General features: G+C 40.0%; 2 protein-coding genes across 4 annotated transcripts; both read left to right on the forward strand.

Moving 5' to 3' along the window:
- The first annotated feature begins 1,578 nt into the window (after positions 1-1,578).
- On the forward strand, positions 1,579-17,575 carry LOC146327020 (UDP-N-acetylglucosamine--peptide N-acetylglucosaminyltransferase 110 kDa subunit). Of its 2 annotated transcripts, none has more exons than XM_084719398.1 (22): positions 1,579-1,915; positions 4,056-4,236; positions 5,119-5,362; positions 5,803-5,871; positions 9,304-9,420; positions 9,525-9,604; positions 10,008-10,203; positions 10,292-10,432; positions 10,603-10,703; positions 10,857-11,010; positions 11,359-11,460; positions 11,575-11,772; positions 12,425-12,583; positions 12,702-12,791; positions 13,430-13,555; positions 13,683-13,853; positions 13,963-14,079; positions 14,406-14,576; positions 14,900-15,052; positions 15,146-15,398; positions 16,197-16,320; positions 16,401-17,575. In XM_084719398.1, exons 1-22 carry the CDS (start codon positions 1,879-1,881, stop codon positions 16,573-16,575), a joined length of 3,159 nt encoding a protein of 1,052 aa, XP_084575524.1. In that variant the 5' UTR covers positions 1,579-1,878; the 3' UTR covers positions 16,576-17,575. The 2 variants fall into 2 exon arrangements, with proteins under 2 accessions (XP_084575524.1, XP_084575525.1); XM_084719399.1 differs by having other exon boundaries at positions 11,575-11,754.
- A 934-nt stretch (positions 17,576-18,509) lies between these two features.
- gcna (germ cell nuclear acidic peptidase) lies at positions 18,510-24,010 on the forward strand. Of its 2 annotated transcripts, none has more exons than XM_084719400.1 (13): positions 18,510-18,631; positions 19,016-19,113; positions 20,178-20,358; positions 20,446-20,518; positions 20,647-20,696; positions 20,810-20,876; positions 20,974-21,044; positions 21,152-21,538; positions 21,640-21,811; positions 22,580-22,724; positions 22,847-22,982; positions 23,145-23,349; positions 23,449-24,010. In XM_084719400.1, exons 2-13 carry the CDS (start codon positions 19,024-19,026, stop codon positions 23,678-23,680), a joined length of 1,809 nt encoding a protein of 602 aa, XP_084575526.1. In that variant the 5' UTR covers positions 18,510-18,631; positions 19,016-19,023; the 3' UTR covers positions 23,681-24,010. The 2 variants fall into 2 exon arrangements, with proteins under 2 accessions (XP_084575526.1, XP_084575527.1); XM_084719401.1 differs by having other exon boundaries at positions 21,667-21,811.
- Positions 24,011-24,308: the final 298 nt, after the last annotated feature.

Below are 24,308 nucleotides of genomic sequence, written 5' to 3' on the forward strand. Positions count from 1 at the left end.
GTCTGTAAGGCAAAATCATGTTCAAAGGCACTTTGCAGGGCTTGGGTTCTTGTAAATAGGTTTACAGAGGCTGCCCTCTGTTGGTGATTATGCATGTTGCATACCATATGCATAGAAGGTCACAAACAGCAGGCCTTTCACAGCTGCACTGCCAGACTGTCCTGGCTATAAATTTCTATCCCATACACTCGTTTCAAACACAGATATGCAAAGGGAGGGTCCTGCTTAAGGCCCAAACTGGACCCATGTCAATGTTAGGAAATCTTGCTTTTGTGTTAAATTCAGAAACAATTTAACTGAAAAAAAAAGTTAAAGTACTAGAGTTCTCACTTTTAAAAATACTTCAGTATTCAAAAGTAAATGATTTTAAAAATACTTCAGCATTCAAAAGTACAAATTACAAAGTACATTTTCTAATACCAATACATGCCGTATTGTTTTCATGATGCATTTACAGAAGCTTGTAACTCTCTGAAACCATCTAATGATGCACTGATGCTTGTAGAACCACTCTGCTACACAAAGCCTATAGAAACACCTATAAAAACTTCAACGTAGAAATATAATCAAAAACAAAAAGGACAGCTGTTGTTGTTTTGCGATGTAACTGTTTTAAAATCACCACATATAATTAGATTGAAGCCGACTGTAAGGAGTTCTCCAAGTCTGTTAAATAACTGAGATTTCTTTCTGTCTTCACACATCTTGAGATTTAAATTTGTCTTTCTCCTGCCGTCACCATCACTGCTTTTTGTTTGAATGAAAGAGGGAGAGCTTGCTTGTTCTTGTGACAGAGTGCACCTGGATGACGTATGTCCACTTTTACATCAGTCCCATTCAAGAGGAGCTAGTTGCTTTTTAGAACTGGTTTCCTTCTGTGAGGAACACAGCATGTGACCAACTGCATTTTAGAAAAGAAAAAACAGCAACAGCTGACTTCAAAGCTCAATCGAAAAGTAACAACAACCTTCCTAGAAATGTAGTGGAGTCAAAAGTACAATATCTGTCTTTGAAATGTAGTGGAGTGAAAGTCAGAAGTTTCCAAAAAAACAAAACAAATACTCAAGTAAAGTACAGATACTCAAAAAATGTACTTAAGTACAGTACTCAAGTAAATGTACTTCATTACTGTCCAACACTGACTTTAACTAACTCATTATTGTATTATATTAATATCCTATATCATTATTTTGATCTATTATATTTTAGACTACATGTTAGACATACTTAGATGTCATGCCATGTTATAGTCATCCCATGAATCTTTGAGGCACGGATGCTGCCTTTTTCTAGAACATCCTGATTCACTTGCAATGTCTCACTGCACCAATGTGTTCTTCCGCGCAGTATGATTCGTAATCGGTATGTTTTGCATGATGAAACATACAACATACAGTCAGTAAGCAAAACGTCAAGCCTGTATCATGTGGACGATTATTTTACTAATATAAAATGTATTAAAGTTTTGCACACACGTGTTTCCCCGTAATGGCGATGCGTGGACCTAGTTTCTCTCAAAAAATTAGTTCCACCCATTTCGCCATTTTATGTTCTGTAGCTGCTTTGCCTTTGTTGTGACGAGAGAACCACCAGTTAGAACCTTAGAACAACAGCACAGTCTATGGCAGTAGATAGGCATAATAGCGACGTTATTTGATTTACTGTTATCCAGCTATATACTGTCCACTAGAAGATCTTTACCACCTGCTGTACGAGGTGCAGGAAAGAAAAGATTACGTTAGCACCTTAGCTTGTCTGGCAGCGTGTTTGCTGGCCGCAGCCGAGACAGACGACAGTTCGTCGTTAATTTTTCTCTGAAACTGTTATCTACCAGAAGACACATTGACGACCACCGTACAAGACACGAAGACTGAGGAGATGGCGACCTCAGTGGGAAACGTGGCTGACAGCACAGGTTAGTTGCTTCTATTTGGCTAATGTTACATGGCAAGTGAACGTGACCAGTTGTGAGGACGGCTTTATCTCGTGTTACAATGCCAGGTTAGCTAGATTGCGACCGAGCTGGTGCTAGCAGTTAGCCCTAGATAACAGTTGTCATTAAATCTAATAAACCAAGTGTTATAATTAGGCTTTCATCAATGCAACATTTTTTTCATCATATAACTAACTGAAAATGATTGCAATGGCAATACCTCTTTTGGCACATTATTTATTCAGCATCGGGCTCATGTGTTATGTAGCTAGCTAAGTTAGCATAATTTGAAACAGTTCGATTGTAACGACTTGGCTTAAAATATTTTGAAACGACCAATTTAAAGACTGTGGGACAAACGTTGCATTAACGTGGAATTGTGAACTCCTGACAGGCGTGTAACGTTTTCGTAAAAGGCTTTGCTTAATGGTTGTATTATAGTTAGCTAGCTAACGTAGCTAACAGAAAACCCGAGCCCGACAACATCGAGATAACGTTGTATTTCGCTTCTCATTGACTGACCTGATAAAAAATGACTTCCACTGTAAAAATAACACCACTCTTTGATTGTGATCACTGTTATAAGCTGCTGCTCGGCCACTGACACCACGAGGGCCCGCAGCGTCCTGCTGTGTGAATTGGCCCGGCAGGCAGAACTGCTTGTCGCAGATGCCCAAGGTTAAAACCCGCAGCCCTACAGTGCTTTCGATTTCATCCTAAAGCTGATCAGTGGGACTTGTTGTAACTAACGATATTTCACCCGACTGCCACATTTATCATCATCAGTAGGTGAAATATGTAATTGAAACTATCCATCCGATCCTTATTGCATACATGTATTATGACGTAATGGATGAACCTGCTGTAGAGTGTGTGTGTGTGTGTGTGTGTGTGTGTGTGTGTGTGTGTGTGTGCGCGCGCGCGCGCTTTGGCGTTATGGCATCAATTTGCAGGTGGGTGTGGATCTACTGTGAATGATTTGGAATGCACCTAAACATCTTGCCACACCCTTAATAGAATGACCTCAAGTGACTCTGTGGATCCATCTGTAATCTAGGTCTCATCTGTATTGGCACTGGGATTTTTAGGGCTGCAGAATTTAGCAAAATGTATTGTAACTGTTATATGACCAGGTGCAATATCCAAATCTCAGAAGCTGCGATTCTTTGATAAAGGGAAAAAAAAATAGCAAAACAATGCCCTGGCCTATGAGTCTTGTTGAGTTGGAAAAAATATAATTCCCACTAATCTGTACCAAATATCACAAAATATTGTGTGGTCCCAGAGCCCTTTGATGTAATGTAAGTGAAAGAGAAGGATAAATATCATAACACAACTTTAGAAATGGAAACCAGAAACAGTCTATACAAGAAAAAAATGGTGATAATATACATCTAAAAATACTTTTTAAAAAAGTAACAAATTACTGCCTCAGATATCTGCAGTTTTTAAGGTGGTACACTAATGAAACAGTACTTGACAGCTGCACCCCCGCATTTTTGATTAATCTTTTAAAATGTGTAATCTGAAGTGTCACCTACACATATGCATTTCTGCCAGTGTATCATCCCCCCTCCCTATTTGTTTCCCCCCCCCATCTCATGCATTAATTTTGTTCCCAACTTTTCAGTTACTTTGTGCTACATTGTAGGTGGAAACCGTGGTTTACTTTTATGTGAAATAGTATCTCAATATATGTGACAAACTAATTACAAAATAGATTAAACTGGGTACCAGGATGGCAAAACCTGCACAGCCTTGACAAAGGTTTTTCAGTGAAATGGACTTAGCAATCCATTCTTATATTTTTACAAATAAAAATAATCAGCAGTTAGCTTCATTGAAGAGATTTTTTTTTTAAATCCAATCATGACTCCAAGATTTGAAATCAGAATATAAAATCCTCACAGATCATTCATGATTGACACTTGATGTCAATGTTACTTTTATTTGGCCATTGCCTTGTTTTCTGTTGAGTTCAAATGGTTAGTCATTATCTGTGGTTGACAGCATTTGCTCCGTCTCCATTTATTTTTTGTTCTCATTTGTCTGCTTTAATTTCTTCCATCACCTCTAACATGTTGTTTCCCCCCCCCCTCCTTGGGCTGTGTTGGTGCTCCAGAACCGACAAAACGTATGCTTTCCTTCCAAGGGTTGGCTGAGCTGGCGCACCGGGAGTATCAGTCAGGGGACTTTGAGGCAGCTGAGCGCCACTGCATGCAGCTGTGGAGGCAGGAGCCTGATAACACAGGCGTGCTACTGCTCCTGTCCTCAATCCACTTCCAGTGCCGACGACTTGACAGGTGAGGTGTGGGGGGGCTGACTCAACGCACACTGAGCATGTGGCGTGGCAGTGGCGGAGACTAAAGAGTCTTCTGTGACTTTCAGTGCACACAGCTGGTCTGGGGAGTCAAATGCGACAACTGAGCGGCCTTGTGGAAATCCTGTTGCTCAGTTTAATCTTGCTCTGTCTCCTAATGATTCTAACACTTTCGGTGGTGGCCATATCCTTGCTTTGCAGGTGCCATGGTGAAGGTTTGGGGTTTTGCAAGTTATAGGTTTACACATTTGATCTTTTTCCCTTTTTAATACTTATAAAAATGTGCCAATCTGGCAGTATACTCCAAAGTAATTTAAATGTATTGTGTTTTCATCCTGTGAAATGATGCAAGAAAAGTAATCAAGGAAAAATACAATTTCTGAAAAAGTTACCCGATCTGCTGTAATTTACCAAATTCTGGCAGTTTGCCTTATCTTTCATTGTTTATGAAGTAACAATATTCAGCACCAGCAGCTAGTCAAAGTTTTGCACTCTGTGACGATCAAAGCCAAATATAGTGCATATTCTTGGTTGTAGATCCACTTTACTGTGCAAACACAGCTTCATTTGGAGTATACTGCCAGCAGTGTAATTAATTTACAATATGGACACTTAAATATGCATTCTGTAAGTTTGGAATGTGGTAAAATGGGTATTTTGTGGTCTGGCATGTGTTGATGTTCTCAACATTTTGAGGAAATTCATCATCTTGAGTGCTGTTTAATTTACCCATGTGGCTTGATACAAATTTTTCCTTTTTAACCACTTGCACTTTGCTTCTGCCTCTTTACAATACAATGTACCGAGTGCAGCCAGCCACCGCCTTCAGCATTGTGACCATTCTGTACCCATTGTGGCCCCACAGGTCTGCTCACTTCAGCACCTTGGCCATCAAACAGAACCCAATGTTGGCCGAGGCCTACTCCAATCTGGGGAATGTGTACAAGGAGCGTGGGCAACTGCAGGAGGCCATAGAGCACTATCGACACGCGCTGAGACTGAAGCCAGATTTTATTGACGGATACATCAATTTGGCAGCAGCTCTGGTGGCCGCAGGGGACATGGAGGGAGCGGTGCAGGCTTACGTGTCTGCATTACAGTATAATCCTGTAAGTGACATGCCTTATGTTCAAATCTTTAAAGAATAACTTAACACCAGGCTCAAAAGCAGTGTTGTGCTTCCCTGCTGTGTGCTCTGTTGCACCTGTAACCACACCCCAACAATTCTTAAGTATTGTAATTTAACACTAATCCATAGGGAAAGTTGAGTCATAGACTTCTAGAGACTGTAAAGCATGATTCATAAATCCAAAAACAATGCATATCGCATGTCAGTCAGTCTGGCAGCAAGGTGAAATGTTAAACCAGTGGAGTGAGCAGGGATGACATTTTCAGGGGGTGTTAAGTTGCTCTTTAAATTGACAGCAATCTCTGTTAATAAGGCAAACAGAGTGAACGTATTGAAACACATCTGTGGTTTATTGTAGCAGTAAAATTAAACAATTCAAAATTTAATTGTTTTTGTTTTGTTTTTTTCTTTTCTTTCTAGGATCTTTATTGTGTGCGAAGTGACTTGGGCAACTTGCTTAAAGCCCTTGGGCGTTTGGAAGAGGCTAAGGTATGTTACACCGGGTTGGCATTTGTATAGATGTGTTGTTTGTTTTTTTTGTTGTAGATTTTTATTTTCTTTTTCTCTCTTGTCCATACGTTTTTGTTTTTAGTGTCCCACCACTAAGGCAATAGATGATGTTCCTTTTTTCCCTTTGACATTTTTAAGCCAATTCGAGTCCTTTCCCCTTCAACCCCTTTGGCCAAGTGAAGGGCAGGAAACGGTAGCTTTTTCACATTTTTCAGAGTTGCAGTGTACTTCTTACCCCTAAATTACCAAAAAAGAAAAAGTATTACATTTTTTTTAAAAATCATTATACACAAATTTTCTGTTGATGACTTTTTAGGCAGCTTCATGTCTTTTGTTTTTCAGAATAGTACACTTATTACATTTGTCCCAACACTGTGTCCCAATGTCCTTTGCTTTATCCTGACCTTTTTACCAGAGGTCAGCCCTCCCCTTTCAGGAAGAAAGGCTGGAGCCTTAAAACGGAAAGTTGAATCTGTATTGTCATTTTTTGGACCTCGGCCCATGCATTTTCATATGGATGATTTTGGAGGGAAAATGCTGGCTCGGTCTTTGAAGAATATATGAACTGATGAGAAGCTAGTTTACCTTTGCAGTGCAAAAGATAAGATGGTTTCTAACCTAACCACTATGCTCCAGTGTTGTTTATCAAGTGCCCAATGATGAGGTTTTGGTCTCAGTTTGCTGTCAGTACTGTTGCTGCCAGTGTGGGTTTTTACACTTCACATATGTCATTTTAATATCTGTGCCTATATTAGAGGAGGGGGGGAGGGTCCCATGGGTTGGGTCAAATCTGGAGATGTGGACTTGTCCCCACTGGTTACAGGCCATCTTATTTCGTGCTTGAGGGGGGTAAAGGAGTGGGGAGGAGCATCAGGGAGTCACAAGCTCCACTGCTCTGTCGCTCCACCCCCCGCGCGCCTGCTGAGGATTGGTGGAGTGTGCGCGCTTAGAGCTGTCTTCCTGACCGTTCAGCTGTGCCCAGTCAGCACTCTAGTATACCCCAACAGTGCTTTTCATGCATACATGCACTATTTTTTTAATTTTTTTATGACCATGCTTGATAAATATAAGTTTACGCAGATGGTTATCTATTCTGATATCCACTGCAATTGAATAGCATCTTTTTAACTCTGTGGGTTTAAGAGAGCTCATTTTCAAGTGCCTTAAAATGGTCCAAATGGCGTCAGGCAGACAGCTCGCAATCTGTACTCCACCACCTGCGTCAGATGCTGGGTTAGAAAGACAGAAGCAAGCGCCGCAACAGCGATGACTTCTTTATTTCAGAGCTGTGGAGGCCTCTAGATACCTATAATTACACCACAGATTTTTCTCCCTACCCCATTGGCCAGGATTCAAGAAAGCAGGCCAGGATAAAGAAATCAAAGTTTTTAAAAATATTTCATGAAAGTGCTAAAAGAATAAAAGAAAAGCAATGATTAATACTTCTTCCCTTTTTGCTTCAAATATGTAATATTCCCAAAGAAATGGGATCAGTTCATTTGGGCAAGATCAAGCCAGTAACTGCCCTCCTGTAGTTTGATAAGAAAAATGAATTGATGGACAGCTGGAAGCCTGACAATATTTTGTTGATAAACTGAACACATCAAAGCCTTTCTTCCCTCCCAGTTTACCCTCCAAGCATTTCTTTTGTTTTCTTTGAAATGAAATATCCATTGCATGAATGAGAAAACTAAGAATAGTCTGTTTTTTTATGTTTGTTGTGATTTGGAAGAACCAATTTTATTTCCATATTAAAAAAAGAATGTATTGTTTGCAAACTTTTACTAACGATCTTGTTTTCTGATTTTGTCTCTTTTGGTTTTTCCACAACTGATATTGTTATTTAGAAGGTTTCAGGTGGGTGACACTATTCCTGCGTAGGTGCCTGGCGGAAAGGAACACTAGGGCAGCCTCAGTCCTCTCCTCTTCTTCCAGCCAGCTGCGGCCACCACTCTGACAAAGTCCAAAAATATGGTAACGGGTTTGTAACTGCCAACAAAAGAAAAACCACCTCACTTCATGCTTCAGCTCCTCTGTCTTGTGGCTTCCTTTGAAGACCAAAAGAAAAAAAGTAACTTAAATTACAGTAAGCATTTCTTAAAAATATGCTATACTAATTACCCAATTCTGTATTAAGTAAAAAGAAAACATGGATTTGGAAGCAAATAATCGTGAAAATCAAGTAAGATCCCTCTAACTCTTACATGTTGTTTATTTTTCCTATTTTGTTTTGTTTTTCCTTCTTTATTTGGAGTTGCAGCGTTCTGATGATGATGCAGATAGTGCGCTGTGAGTCTGCAGTAGCGCAGGGGCTGCGCAGCGATACCCTCCAAGCAACCAAAAAGGCGGCAAGCGCAAGCATGCGACCCCTACCCCCCTCACTCCCTTTGGCCTGTTGGTTGAGGACCTCTCCCCGCTCACAACCAGCCTCGCTCCCAAATGTTCCCAAATCTCAGATTTAATTGGCTTTTGAAAAACACTTATTTAGACATATACACTAAATACTGTACACTAATTCAACGACAACTGGCTGTTATTTTTTTATTGGCTGTTTATTTACAAATTACCCATGTCTTAACATCACAGTGTAGCCACTGGTTGATCCCTCAATCCTCCCCAACAATGCCCCCTTTATTCTGAGATACTTTCTGGGTGCTGAGTGTGTGCCAGTCTGGTGTTGCAGGTGTTCTGCCAGGGGTTGTTGGTCTGCAGCTGTCTCACCTGGCCATTCAGCGGGCGCAGCAGCAAAGCAAAGACCTTTGCCAGGAGCAAGGTCACGCAAGCAGCAGCATATGGTGCATTGTGGTGGTTGTGGTGGTGGCAACAGACACACACACACACCGCGCGCTGGCGTTTGTTGCGCATGCATTACAGGGACCATCACTTGCACGAATTGTCCTGCATCCTAGGTTGTGAGATATTATACCCACATAAAAAATATAAATTGAGCATTCATGCAGATATCTGTGTGTATATATTTGTTTTAAAGATTTAAATTTCACGTTCTCTGTTTTGGGTTATAAGTTATCAGTGTTGATGTTATTAGAGGGCAACATATTGTACCTGATGTGGGGACCACTACATTTGGTGAGAATGTGGTCATAACTGAAGGATGAGGGCCTTCGTGTGGGTGTTGGTTGGATCCGCGCAGCGTAGGAAAAAGCAATGCAGCTTAGCGCGGCAGACTTGTGCGCACACGAGCCCATGCTGTAGACTCACTTTTTGCCATGATGGAGAATAGTCACTAATTCTGCTTTCTCTGCCCTTTTTGTTTTTTCTTACTTTTATTCTCAATCTTCTATTTGTTTTTATTTTACAATCCCCTGCCCTCCCCTCTACACACTATACCTCTCCCCTTCTACCTCTCCTCCTCCTCCTTTCCTGTGGTTTTTCATTGTAAACCCACTGAAGGCTTGTTACCTGAAAGCCATTGAGACTCAGCCCAACTTTGCAGTAGCTTGGAGCAACCTGGGCTGTGTGTTCAATGCCCAGGGAGAGATATGGCTGGCCATACACCATTTTGAGAAGGTGAGTTGCATAATTTTTTAAAACCTTTTTCAGTCCTACCACTTTTTGTCATGAGATATTCCTGTGTTGTTCCATATTTTTTAAAGCTTGGTTTAAATTTTTAGGCAGTGACCCTGGACCCAAATTTCCTTGATGCATACATCAATTTAGGAAATGTTTTGAAGGAAGCACGCATCTTTGACAGGTGAGTCTGAATCATGACACAGCAGACAGTACGATACTTTCTTTACACATTCATCATGTCTAATCTTTTGTCTTCAAAAGCACCACCCTACCGCACCCTGTGAGGAATTTTGAATGAGTCAAGAACTTGTGGAACTTAAATTCCCATTATGTCCTTGTCTTTGTTGTCTTTGTGACAACCTATTTTCATACCATTATTAAGGCAGGGCAGATTTTCAGCACCTATAGACCTGCCTTTGTGGTTAGGGCTATAACTGAACTGCTGAAACAGTACATGGTTACAGATTTGTTGCTGAAAATGTGCTCCACCAGTTATGGAGTTGTATGAAGTTGTGTAAAATGTGTTTGATTTTATAATTATAAAGGTAATGCCCCTAGTAATTCTCTTCATTCTATGTTTCCAGAGCTGTGGCTGGATACCTAAGAGCCTTGAGTCTCAGCCCAAACCATGCCGTTGTCCATGGAAACCTGGCCTGTGTCTACTATGAGCAAGGCCTCATTGACCTGGCTATTGACACCTACCGTCGTGCTATTGAATTGCAGCCCCACTTCCCGGATGCTTACTGCAATTTGGCAAACGCCCTGAAGGAGAAAGGCAATGTAAGACAGCCCTTGTGTGTCCCCTGTTTAGACAATCATAAGTAACAAATGCTAGATATTTTTACTTAACTTTCAGTGTCGTTCCCAGGTGTCAGAAGCAGAGGAGTGCTACAACACAGCCCTGCGTTTGTGTCCGACCCACGCTGACTCTCTCAACAACTTAGCCAATATCAAGCGTGAGCAGGGCAACATTGAGGAGGCAGTTCAGCTCTATAGAAAAGCGCTTGAGGCGAGTTAGAAGTTGCTGTTTTGTGTTCTTGTGTTTTTTTTTGTTTGTTTTTGTTTCTTTTTTTACTGATATGAAAAAGTTTGTTTAATGGGACTATCATGATTGCTGTAAATGTGAGTCTGCAATTCTTTTACTGTTCTCTTTACTAACCCTTGTTGTTTTTTAATCAGGTGTTTCCAGAGTTTGCAGCAGCTCACTCTAACCTGGCCAGTGTCCTGCAGCAGCAGGGAAAACTCCAGGAGGCCCTCATGCACTACAAGGAGGCCATCAGGTTTGTAATTGATACAGCCTTGATTTACAATAGTTAGAGCGATACCTTCATTGCACACCATTATATAGGGCACATTATGCTGCTCAGAAACCATCTATTGGTGAACATAGACAATCCTGACATTCTGATGGGCCTTTTCCTGTTTGATTTTAGAATCAGCCCCACATTTGCGGATGCATACTCAAACATGGGCAACACACTGAAGGAAATGCAAGACGTACAGGGAGCGCTGCAATGCTACACTCGTGCTATCCAGATCAACCCTGCCTTTGCTGATGCTCACAGCAATTTGGCCTCTATCCACAAGGTAAGAAAAGTTTTTAATTCAAACTTGGGTATTCTTCAGGTTGCAGGATGCTCCAGCACACACAGCCATGAAATCCCAATAATTTTCTCTCAACACCTGGATTACATTTGTACATATCAATTAACAGTTGGAATTAGTCAGTAACAGTTAACTGACTGATGGGTTCACCCTGGTCAAAATTGTTTATGTAGGTTTGGACTTCTGTCAGGACAAATGACCGTCAAATGCAAATAATGCACACACACATAGCTTGACATTGCCTCCTACATATGTGCGGTAAAAAAAAATCTTGTTTTTTCAACTTTGTGTATTTTGTTTTTGTATTCTACTGTTTCTCTTCACCATAAGGATTCTGGAAACATCCCAGAGGCCATTGCATCTTACCGCACAGCCTTGAAACTCAAACCAGACTTCCCAGATGCTTACTGCAACTTGGCACATTGCCTGCAGGTTCTTACATGCTGATATCTTTGTCAAATATTTGCAGTACATGTAATAGTTAATTTCTTTGCTCCTTACTGAAAAGTTCAATATTTTCTGACTGACTTCCTGTTTTTCTTCCAGATTGTGTGTGACTGGACAGATTATGATGAGAGGATGAAGAAGCTTGTGAGCATTGTGGCTGACCAGCTGGATAAGAACCGCTTGCCATCAGTGCACCCACACCACAGTATGCTGTACCCACTCTCTCACGGCTTCCGCAAGGCCATTGCTGAGCGCCATGGAAACCTTTGCCTGGACAAGGTACACGCACTGATCAAAGCAAGTAAAATTTACTTCATTTTTTGGGGGGAGTGGAAGGTGGCTGGTGATGGCAGTGGCTGTCTGCAGGGATGTGGGGAAGGTAAGGGATGGGGAAAGATACTGGATATATTTTGTAGACAGGTGAGGTGAAAGCTGGTGGTGAATGGGTTGCTTGCATGGATGATGGTATGGTATACAGTTAGACACAAGTTTAGATGAATGAGTGTTAGTTTTTCATGATTCAGTATAGAGATGTAAAAACTAACTGAAAAGTTGTCAACTATTAAATTAACCAGCAACCATTTTTTCAATTATTCAGTTTAAGTAATATTTTAAAAAGTCAAAATTCTCTGATTTCAGCTTCTCAAATGTTAATATTTTCTGTTAGCTTTTAGTTCTATATGACAGTAAACTGAAGAGCTTTTGGTTGTGGACAAAATGAAACATTTGTCTTGGGCTTTTCAAAACATTGAATGACATTTTTCACTTTTTTTGCCATTTTATAGACCAAACAACTGATTGATTAATCTAGAAAATAATCAACAGGTTAATTGAAAGTGAAAATAATAGTTGGTTACAGCCATAGTTCAGTATTAGTCCACCATTGGGTCAGTATGTAGGCTAAAATTGGTTAATCGGCTGTATTCTTACACCAATGCTCACTCCACAGATCAATGCACTGCACAAACCTGCTTATGAACATCCAAAGGATCTCAAGGCCAGCGGAGGACGTCTGCGTATTGGTTATGTCAGCTCTGACTTTGGTAACCACCCCACTTCCCACCTGATGCAGTCCATTCCTGGAATGCACAATCCTGAGAAATTTGAGGTAGGTGATGTTTATTCTCATTTTAATTCCATAAGTTTCAAACTTCACCTGACAAGTGTACTAATATACTTTACATATTTTAACATACAACTCACTTTTTTTTCCTCCTTTTCCCAAGGTGTTCTGCTATGCGCTCAGCCCTGATGACAGTACCAACTTCCGTGTGAAAGTGGTAGCAGAGGCTCATCATTTCACAGACCTCTCACAGGTAACCATGATAACCCAGAGTTGATTTTTCTTTAGTATTTGTACATCAGTGTTGCCAGATACAGCAATATTGTAAGGTAACATTGAAATTATCATATTTTAACAAAAACAATTGTATATACTGAAACAGCCTAGAAGGGGCCAGGATATTAAATTGAAGGGTAAAACTATGCCATGTGCATCATTTAACACAAAGGCTCTGTTGTCCAAACAACACGGCAACTGTGTATCACTTTGCCCAGGATCTGTGGCAGCTCATTACATAATGACGCCTTCCATTCTTATCCTTCAAAACAAAGTCAAAGATCTACACACTGCTTTACAGCACGGTGCTGATATGTTGTTATCAGTGGTACTGATGTGATTGGCTGCTCTCAAATCACCAAAAAAGGTTTCATTGTGTGTTTACTGAAATGGAACAATGATCATATAGTCATCCTTTTTGGAATTATTAATTGTATATCATACAGTTGTCAAAACTATTTGCTACATGGAATAATTATCGTACCTCTGGCAACATGGGTTGTACATTAAACCTTGTCTGTTAAACACTGAGGATGTGAATTTTTAACTGAAAGGTCAGTTCATGTCAAAACAAACCATTTTCACTGAAACTGGTACATTACTCATCTCCTCCAGATTCCTTGCAATGGCAAGGCAGCTGATCGTATCCACCAGGACGGAATCCACATTCTGGTCAACATGAACGGCTACACCAAGGGAGCCAGAAATGAGCTGTTTGCCCTCCGCCCTGCCCCCGTTCAGGTGGGCACTTCATAAGATTTTTGATTAACTCAGAGTTGTACCATGGGAATAAATATCACCTCTGCAACTAAATAAGAGAACCTTCAGAGAACGTGCAAGTAATTGTTTGTTTCTACTCATTCAAAAGGCCATGTGGTTGGGTTACCCTGGAACCAGTGGGGCACCCTTCATGGATTACATCATCACTGACAAGGAGACTTCACCTGTTGAAGTAGCCGAGCAGTACTCCGAGAAACTGGCCTACATGCCGAATACTTTCTTCATTGGAGACCATGCCAACATGTTCCCTCACCTCAAGGTTTGTCAGTTCTCAACGCTGCTGCCATTTCTTTCTGAGAGCTGAGTCTCTTCTTCTTAAATCAAATACATAGTATATTTGTAACATGGGTTTTCTTTTTGACCCACAGAAAAAGGCAGTGATTGATTTCAAGTCTAATGGACACATCTTTGACAACCGCATTGTTCTTAATGGTATCGATCTGAAGGCCTTCTTGGACAGTCTGCCAGATGTGAAAGTGATAAAGGTGAGTCAAATTTCCGAAACCTTGATAAAGCAAGTTATTGTTTTCTGTGTACTATTGCCAAACTAGTGAGTTGAGTGTGTGACAATATAGTTAACCATTAGACCTCTGGGAGACTGTCTGACTATTTGTTGATGTTACATTGTTGACTTTGAGTCACAGTGACTGAGCAGAGCAAAATAAGCAGTTTGTCCTCTTGGTCAATATGTGCTGATTCAGATAATATTTTATGGTTAAAAACTAAAAAATATACTAATAAGAAGTCGAAAATGCACATTGTCTACTTGGTGTTGAACTATTCTTAAGTTGAAACTGTTCTCTGTGATTAGATGAAGTGTGACAACAACCAGGATGCTGCTGGGGACACAAATGGAGCTTTGTCCATGCCTGTAATCCCCATGAACACAGCAGCTGAAGCAATCATCAACATGATCAACCAAGGCCAAATCCAGGTCACAATCAATGGCTTTACTGTCAGCAACGGCCTGGCCACCACACAGGTACGTCTAAGTGAGACACGCAAATTCATTTCATTTCAAATTCAGTTATATAGTAAGGGTACAAAACATCTACAAATGCTTAAACAAGCCAAACACCGCAATTTAATTTAGCTTGCTGCTTTTCCAGATCTTTTCAGCAGCTGAGGTTGTAGTGTCTGAGACTGTGTCATTACAGGTACGATATCTTTTGAGTGTAAGGTGGAAGCACAGAACTGGTGGTTATGGAAATGGTGGCACTAAGAATAAGCTGTAAAACACTCTTAAGGACAAAAGTTTTTGAGGCCACTCCACCTCTAAGCAATACTGTTCTGCCTCTGTTGTAGATCAATAACAAAGCTGCCACTGGGGAGGAGGTGCCACGCACAATCGTCGTGACAACCCGCTCTCAGTATGGTCTGCCAGAGGACTCCATTGTCTACTGCAACTTCAACCAGCTCTACAAGATTGACCCTCCTACTCTCCAGATGTGGGCCAATGTAAGTCGGACTTCGTTATAAAGGCTGCTTTGACTGTTACTTCAACTCTGCACCAAACTAAAATCTGTATAAAACTTCCTCCTCTCCCTGCAGATCCTGAAGCGTGTGCCCAACAGCGTGCTGTGGCTTCTCCGTTTCCCTGCTGTTGGTGAGCCTAACATCCAGCAGTACGCTCAGAACATGGGTTTGCCTGGCTCTCGCATCATCTTCTCTCCCGTGGCCCCGAAAGAGGAGCATGTGAGAAGGGGCCAGCTGGCTGACGTGTGCCTAGACACTCCTCTATGCAACGGTCACACCACAGGCATGGATGTTCTGTGGGCTGGAACCCCAATGGTCACCATGCCAGGTTAGGACAATACAATAAAAATCTTCTAGTTCTAATTGTAATACTATTTTACAAATCAGGTGCTGCAGGAATGAGTCTTGAACCCCAGAAATTGTTTTCAAGTTTTTATGTGAAACAAGTTATTTTGCAGGGGTTGCGATGTTCGTTTTGTGCTATGACATAAAATATGCCAGTAAATACCCCCATCTGTGAATTTAGAAGTTTTTATGTGCTTTAAAAAGGCAGTTGTTAATAAGTGGCTAAAATGAAACTACACAGGTTGTTGGGGACATTAAACATTATTATAACAAACAGAAAATCATCTACTCACTAGTGTACTTTTACAGCTTTGTTGTGTTTATACTTTTACTCTTGCAGATTATTGTAACTCAGACTTGCCAAACTGCAGACTTATCAGTTTATTATCAAAAGTTGGAAGCTTAGCGGTGACACTGAAGCCATGCGACTGTGTTGTAATTTGTTTTATAAGCTAACATTAGCTTTTTACTTCTGACAATTTTATATATATGTATATAAAATCATTAAAGTGGTGTTCATCTGTTAAGATTATCTTGCTGAAGCAAATGTGAATGTGTCAAACTTTTGTTTGCCACAAAGCTTATGTTGTGCAGGAATCCATAATTCAATGGAAAAATTCTCTTGGCTTTTTGTCAAAGAAACCAGAGTTAATTTCTGGGTGGCCTTACGAAATCATACAGCATCCCTGCAGCACTCTAGTCCAATTTCTTTTGAAAAATAATATGTGTTGATCAAATTCCAAGTTAGGCTACTTTTAATTGTGTAAAACCTCTTTTAAAGGTGAGACCCTGGCCTCCCGTGTCGCCGCTTCACAACTCAACTGTCTGGGCTGCCCTGAACTAATAGCACAGAGTCGCCAGGACTATGAGGACATCGCAGTCAAACTGGGATCTGACATGGAATAGTGAGTAGATCTGATTGAACTTATTTTGAAACACTTTGTTGTGAAAACTGAAGTCTGACCATTTTCTTTGTCTCCTTCAGCCTGAAGATGGTCAGAGCACGCGTTTGGAAGCAGCGAATCTGCAGCCCTCTTTTCAACACCAAGCAGTACACAATGGACCTGGAGAGGCTGTATCTGCAGATGTGGGAGCACCATAGCAATGGCAACAAGCCAGAACATCTGGTCCAGATAGTGGAGACCAGTGAGAATGCCTGAACTAAAAGCACGCTGATGTCTTTTTTCCTTCCACCTCAACCATGTCCAGCCCTCACCACCATCTTTTATTTTTTTTTTTTTTTAAACCTTCATCATCATCCTAGCTTGGAATGGTCGGTCTCTCCCTGATTGATTGTCTCAATTTCTTTGATTTACTATTAATGAGACTCTTTATTTGTAAAGGAGCCCACAGATATACACTTTTATCCCTCATCGCATCCGTCGTTGCATCACACATCTGCATTTTCTGAGCCAGATTGAGCCTGAGACTATCAGGCACCTCTTCTGAGACTCTTGACCCTATAACAGTATATTTGGTGAGCATGAGAGGTTTGTGAATGCCCTGCTTACCCCTTCAGTACTTGGATCAGTGGATTTTTTTTTTCTTCTCCTGTCGGTGTGCATACAGGACTAATTGCAGCTTGTGGAGGGAATGCCCAGCCGTCATTACTTGTCAATCTATTTATAAATGGATTAAGAGTGTTGTGTATTTTAAAAGGACAATGTTACACCAAGAAAATTGTAACTGACTTATATTTCATCAGCTTTAACATGGAATTGTAAAACATAGGTTGCAACTGCTCTTTAGTTTGTCTTAAGCTGTTATTAAATTACTGCAATGAGTAGATGTGCAAGTTTTGAGGATTATGGTCTAGATGAAGACTTCTTCCCCTCACCAAATGCCAACTTTTTAATTTTGTTGTCAGTCAAGGAATATGTTCAGTAGCCGTTGTCCTATTTGATGTCACACTATGCTTGTAAAGATGATTGGACAAAGCTGGACAAAGGAGCTTCAATTTATTGGAAAGAGCCTAAATTTAAGTTTAGATGTCAGAGCTGTTCACAAATTGATCTTGTTTTTTAATCACTCAAACCAGGAACGGCCTAGGTAAGTATTTTCTAAGCATTTTTTCTTTTTGTATTGTCTGTTAACTGTATGCTGTCAATGATGCCACAAGGCTCTAAATATAATAAAAAATAAAGAGATGGCAAAGCTCTGTACTGTCTTTCGCACTCCCTTGTGTCACATGTTGATAGAAACAATAAAAAGTTCAAGCCAATAGTCTCGGTTTCCTTTTTTTTAAAGATCAGCATCAGATTGTTGTTGGCATTGTACCACAATAACAAATTACAAATTGACATTCCTTCTAGTAGATGTTTTTCTCGTTTGAGTTGAATGGAGAAATGACATAGATATGTTGTATATTTTGGAGTAAATGTGCTGTCCATGGTACTAAGTAAGACAACTGATAAAGCATGACTTTACATGTTTTGTCTTTTGTAAAATGTAGCTGCATCACTGTGCCAAAGTCTGAGTTGTGCATTCAAAATTATCAAGCTGTGTTTGTTTAAAAGTTAAGATGCTAATTATTGTGAAAGCTCCATACTGTTCTTTGTTAGATTGTTGTGCATTAACATGTTGAATCATTTTAATGTAGCTTGGCGAGTAAATTTTAACCACTATACTGCTAGTAATAAAAACAATATATCATGTTTTATGCTTTGTCCATATATTTTCCATATAAATATAAGTATAGCGGAGCATTTAATGGAAATGGTTTAAGTGCCTGGATTCCGTCATTTCCGTCAATATGGGCCCTATATAAAAGAGAACTCTTGATTTACGAAACTCTCGCGATAATTGTAAGACTGACCTCATCATGCACGTCGATCAAACTAATTATGTGTTACAATTAGACAAAGCTGTTACTAAAAACCTGTGTAAGTTCTGAGAAAGATAATACTTGGTAAGGGCTAGGAAAAGATGTCTGATTAAAACGCTCAATCACGCGAGATTTGTCGCGGATCTGGGGTTCCCTTCTAGCTGGATCAAACTTATGCTAATTCCAAGAGGGCGCACACTCGCACATCGTAGGTGGCGGTAGTGCTCGGTGATGGGCGTGAACAGAACGTCAATGCGTCATTTAAAGCCTGTTCTGATTGGTCGACTATCATATGACAACTTCCGATTCAATGGAGCACACGATTTGAATTTGCCTTCCCTTAGTTCCGTGTGAATCTCTGGCTCTTATTTACAACAACAAAAGCACGTTTGGTAACGTTTCACTTCAAATATGTTTTAAGTTATGGAGTACTGGAGGTTCGTGTAATGAATGCTAACAGAAAACGTGGAACCAGTTAAAAAATAGCTCGAGTCCAAATATAGTTAGAGCTAGCTTGCAAGTTACGGGTTAGCTAATGGTAATGCTAACGGTTCGAGCTACAGTAAGCTAACGTTAACTGTTATGTGGCATTATAACCTCCTGTTAATATAGTTTTCACCTTAACTGAAAAATGTGATCTGGTTTATTTTCAGCATTTCTTACTTTGTGGCTTCATTGGCAGTTTATTTGCTTTTAGATCATAGGTTTGACGTTAGTGCTGAACTTTAAATGTTAAATGACTGCCATGTTGGTTTGTGTCAGTTTTCACACCGCAGAGAGAACTATGAATGAAGATACCTGCAAATTATTTCAAAGAGTTGCTCAAAAGATGGGCTGGACTAATGAGGGAGAACTGGATGCAGCAGAAAAAAAGGTTTGTTGCACACATCACTAACTTGCAAACAGTACCATGTTACCACCATAGACAGTTTTTCTCAAATTCTGATAACTTGCCGGCTAATTTCAATAATATGTTACTAAGAGAAAGACCAGCTCACAAGCATATATTTAAATGTTAAGCTGCTACAATTAGTTTATTAATCGATTGGTCGACTGACAGCTAATTAATCTGCACCATTTTTTGGGGGGGATAAATCCATTGACGTAGTCAGTTTTTTCCATGCAAAAATGTCAAGTTTGCTGGTCCCAGCTTTTTAAATATGAGAATTTAATGCTTTATTTTATCATATATCATAGGAAACTGTATATATTTGGATTTGTACTTTTGGGTCTGATCCCATTGATAGCAGCTCCCAAAGCAATAGATATAATAGTTATATTTTTCACATCTGTGGCCAATACTGATATAAGTCAGTCATAAGATATTGGACTGACATCACTGATCCACATACAGATCCAGATTCCATAGTAATTGAATGAAATGAATTATACTCTAAGTAAAGTATGTAAAAATGCAATTTTAAGTCCATCGACAAAATGTTGTTGCATAAATTAATTAGTAATCAAATAGCTCTACAGTGATATCCAGTATACAGTATAGTTTTGTCTCCCAGAATTCTATGACGTACAGTTGGTGCTTTCTCTGGACCATGAACCTGCTGTAACCTAACATAAGACAGTCAGCAATTAAGTGAGCTAGTAACAGTTGTCTAACTGAACATGTCCTTAGTTTAGAGATATTTTAATTTTAGTCTTAAAACACAGAGGGCAAGACAGCAACTTTTAATCAAGTAAAGCCACATATCTAAAGGGTGGAAGTTGTTGTATCAGTTAATGGCAGATAGCTTAGTAGGTAAAAAGTGTATCTCTATAGATTGGGGTCTAATATAACAAGTAATTGAGGCACAACTTGGAACACTTGCAGAGTGTTTTTTGTTTTTTTCTTTTTAAAAAATGATTCACCAAAAAATTATTGTTAGTTGCATCATTGGGGATGTCAGGGTCTAATGGTGATCTGTCTGTCTTCACTGTTTCTAGCTGATAAGCAGTATTGGCAAGGCTCGCCATGCTGCCACAAGTGGTCATCGATCAGCCTCATCCGTCCAGCATGCCCTCTCCGACAGTGAAGAAGATGCAGAGAAGGAGAACCAGTGTTCCAAGGGCAATGTTTACAGAAATAAGTCTTTGATCGGGTCGAGTGATGATGAATTTGATCAGTGTGAGTTGCATTGTCTGAATATTGTATATTGTTAAATTGTGTGACTCAGCTGGCACATAAACTAATTTGTTATTTTTCATTCCCTAGTTCTTGTGGGAAGGGCTACACCGAATGCTAAACCTACCTCACAGAAACCATGTACTACTGCACAGAAAGGCCGGTATGAAAATGGAATGCACTGGAAATATTTTCGTGTCTTGTTTCAGGTTTCAGTTTTACCTCTCCTTTGTCCCATCAAAGTTTTGGTCATGGCTGTTTAACTTCTAAACCATTTTTCTACTTTTTTAGTTCAAATGTTGTTGTGGTGAGCTCAGATGATGACGGCAGTTTTGAGACATGTAAGTGGTATTTATCTTCTATCTGTGACCGTTAAATCAAATGGTAACATTACTTGGATGAAGAGGGAAACATTTTTATTTTCTCTGACACATCCTCGTTCTGCACATTGAAGTTCTGCAGCGAGTGAAAACCCCTAAAACCAAGCCTAAGAAAATATCAGAGAGTGGGAGTGAAGATAGGTGAGTTTTTGATGTATTCTTTTCCTCACAATGCTTTATCACTGTCTGGAAATGTTTGTTTTAAAAAATGTCTGTGTTACCTTTGTCTGCTCTAAAGCCTCAAAAACTTCATAGTGGATGACTACTCATCAGATGATGACTTTATTGAGACAAAACCAATTTTTAAAGGTAATTTTGAATGACCTAATCAGCATTGATGTTCTATTATATTTAAAAAGAAGCTACACAGAACTGTGTGTGCGTAACGGTGTTGTTTTGTATCCACTTTTTTGCAGTGTCTACGAAGAGCAACACTCCGGCCGCCCAGCGTCCATCGAGGAGACCGCTGTATCAGTGTGACTCCCCAGTCTTTGTTAGTGACAGCGACGATGATGATAACATTGTGGTCAAGAGCACTTGGAGGACTCGTCACTCAAAACCTAAACCCACAACAAAGACTAACAAGAACAATGATGACGAGGAGAGTTCGCCATTGCTGCCTGTTTCGTCTCCTGTTGCTCTTCTTCCACCCAAAACTCTAACATCACTGGCTTCTCCCAGACGCACCTTTTCAGCACCGTCTAAACTGGATGAGACCAGTTCTGAAGAGGAGTTCACATCACTGCTGGAGAGACTGAAAAAGAAAAACACTGCCACTTCATTCTCACCTAGAACCACACAAGGTAACTGTTTTATGTGGATCATCACATTTTAACAGTCTCTACATTTAGTTTTCATTTAGTTATGAAGCTGATAATTATTGTTTTTTAATTTTTAAATTTAGAATGTAATAAGGAGCCGCCTGTGTCAGTTCCTCCAGTAAAGAGATTCACAACACCTGCACCAGCCTCTAGATCATTAGGAGAAACACCTCTGCATGTGAAGACGCCAGGAAAATCCACCATCTTGAAGCCTCCAGTCAGTCAGACAGAGCCCAGACATGGCCCCACCAGCAGGTACATCGGTTTCTTGTTTTGTATTGTTTTTTTTGCCACTCATTTTAGTTTGAGTAACCACTTATTACCACTTATTCATAGATCATACATAAACCAAGAAATAAAGTCACACACTATTCATGGGAAAGAGTTAGGAATGTCTGCTTTTGTTTTGTATACAATGTCCACCAGTAAGTAAAGAAGCTATAGTAAAAATGAAAATGTAAAAAAAAAAATCATTTATTTCCTTTCATGGCCCAAAACTGTAATTTCAGTTGACTACACAAATAAGGCAATAAGTAATTTAACTACTTGAGCCACTATGCACTATGAATGTAGTTGAACTACTAGCAGACCATTGCAAAATGTAGTTAAACAACTACTTTAACAATGTATAAGATTTTCTCATTAAATTCAAAAAGGACATAGGAATGCAAAACAATGAAATACAAAGTTTATAGAGACAAGGAGAAAAAATTACCGAAAAAGAGAGGGGGAGAAAAGAAAAAATCCAAGCAAAGTAGTGAATATTACTGATAGCAATATGAAACATGCCATTACAAAGAAAAGGCCTATAAACATACCACTGGGTCTACACAGGCTTTGACTGAGGTGTTTTTGTCAGATTTAAATGGCATAACAGGTACATCTGTTGACCAGTTTTTATATACTGACTTGGATTTTGGACAAACTTTTTCAAAAGTTAACCTCCTTATAGTGTGCCTTTCTAAGCTTTGTTTGTTCATCACTCACTTTCGTCTTTAATTCAGCCTGTTATTTTCCTTCTAGGGTAGCTTTCTGTAAGACCCCAGGGTGTTTCTTGCAGTCCTTATCAAACCCTGGCACCAACTATGGCCGCAATTTTAAGCAGAATAAGGAGGAACTCACCAGCAAACTCTACCAGCTGTACAACACCAGTGTGTTTGACAGTAAGGTGATTAACAACATTTTTTTCTTTGTTCTTCTTACATATTTTATAAATGTCTAGATATTTTAACATTTTTTAATTTTTTAACAGAGTATGTTTTATTTTTCCTTGTCTGACATGACTTGTAGCTCCCCACTAATATGTCAGTGACTTGGAATAAGAAGATGCGGAAAACAGCTGGATACTGTATCACGGGGCAGGAGCGAGGTGGAGGGAGCCGTTATGCCCGCATTGAACTGTCAGAGAAAGTCTGTGATTCTGCAGGTAACGCTTTAGTTATCCAGATAGACTGAAGTAACTGTGTCTGCTTCCAAGTCCCTCAATGTAAATATATGTGGTGTCACCTGACATGCATAGTAAAAATTTTATGTCAGTTTATATTTGATTAAATGTCTTCATCGCATTCTCACTGTTGCGCCCTCGTAGATCGTCTCAGGGACACACTGATTCATGAGATGTGTCATGCTGCAACCTGGCTGATTAATGGCGTCAGAGATGGTCATGGGAATTTCTGGAAGCTTTATGCTCGCAAGGCCACCGTAGCGCATCCCGAGCTACCCATGGTCACCCGCTGCCACAGTTACGACATCAAGTACAAATTCAAGTACCAGTGCACCCGCTGCCAGAATACGTACGTCTCACTGATTCAACCTCACATGATTCTTTATTATTAACCTTGCATCTATAGACTGGTGTGTTAATCTTTACACTTTACCATAATTCTTCACAGGATCGGGCGTCATTCCAAGTCACTGGACACACAGAGGTTCGCGTGCGCCCTCTGCACAGGACAACTGGTCCTATTGACGCCTTCCAAGCCACGTGCTCCCACACCTTTTGCCAACTTTGTCAAAGAGAACTATGGGACTGTACGACAGGAGCTAGTGGGTCAAAGCCACGCAGAAGTGATGCGTAAACTTAGTGCTGACTTCGCCTCCAAGACTAAACTCAGTGAAAGCTGAGATCTTGATGCTCACTGTCCTTACAGCCATGAACTCAACCGCGCAACCACAGGAAATTATGTGAAATACCTCAGTCAACTAGTCTTAAATCAAACGAGCAGCTGTGATTAATAATATGAAATCTACTTGTCTGTTTTTCATTTCATATTTGTGTTCATCAGTAGTTATAGACCAGATCTGCTGTAACTGGAAAAACTGAGCCTAAACAGCAAGTTCATATTTGTGTGTGTGTCTTTTTTAAGGAAGGTCCAATGTACTATATATTTTTATATTTGACTCATGAAATTTTCCTGTTGTGGACTAAATAAAGTTTCAGTGTCTGACATTAAATGGAAATTGTACATCTTTGCAGTGTTTTCAAGAGTTGAAAATTGCTCGGTCTTTGGATCAAGTGCTTAAACTGTTTGAAATCGTCATTTTTAATAGCAAATCACTGTGACTGAAAAGTTTGCTTCTTACATAAAGAAATAAGTCAGGAATCAGCTTTTGCTCAAAATGAAGATGATGGCTTAAGCCTTGCTTGCGATTCTGCACATCTAGCTATGGTAAGATCAGAGATATACTTGCTTTTTATCTAGGCGTACACATCATGGCTGTCCTGCATATTCTGTGCCCGCTGGGAGTGATG

This window comes from Lutjanus erythropterus, chromosome 5, assembly GCF_056507025.1.
Source record: "Lutjanus erythropterus isolate fLutEry1 chromosome 5, fLutEry1.hap2, whole genome shotgun sequence".
Lineage (NCBI taxonomy): Eukaryota > Metazoa > Chordata > Actinopteri > Lutjaniformes > Lutjanidae > Lutjanus > Lutjanus erythropterus.

Bases quoted from the DNA above. Each gene is read 5' to 3' on its own strand.
- gcna (XM_084719400.1), top strand. From the start codon at position 19,024: ATGAATGAAGATACCTGCAAATTATTTCAAAGAGTTGCTCAAAAGATG. The intron at 20,359-20,445 runs GTGAGTTGCATT...TTCATTCCCTAG, and splicing joins TGATGATGAATTTGATCAGT to TTCTTGTGGGAAGGGCTACA. The intron at 21,045-21,151 runs GTAATTTTGAAT...ACTTTTTTGCAG, and splicing joins GACAAAACCAATTTTTAAAG to TGTCTACGAAGAGCAACACT.
- LOC146327020 (XM_084719398.1), top strand. From the start codon at position 1,879: ATGGCGACCTCAGTGGGAAACGTGGCTGACAGCACAG. The intron at 9,421-9,524 runs GTGAGTTGCATA...TTAAATTTTTAG, and splicing joins CCATACACCATTTTGAGAAG to GCAGTGACCCTGGACCCAAA. The intron at 15,053-15,145 runs GTAAGTCGGACT...CTCTCCCTGCAG, and splicing joins CTCTCCAGATGTGGGCCAAT to ATCCTGAAGCGTGTGCCCAA.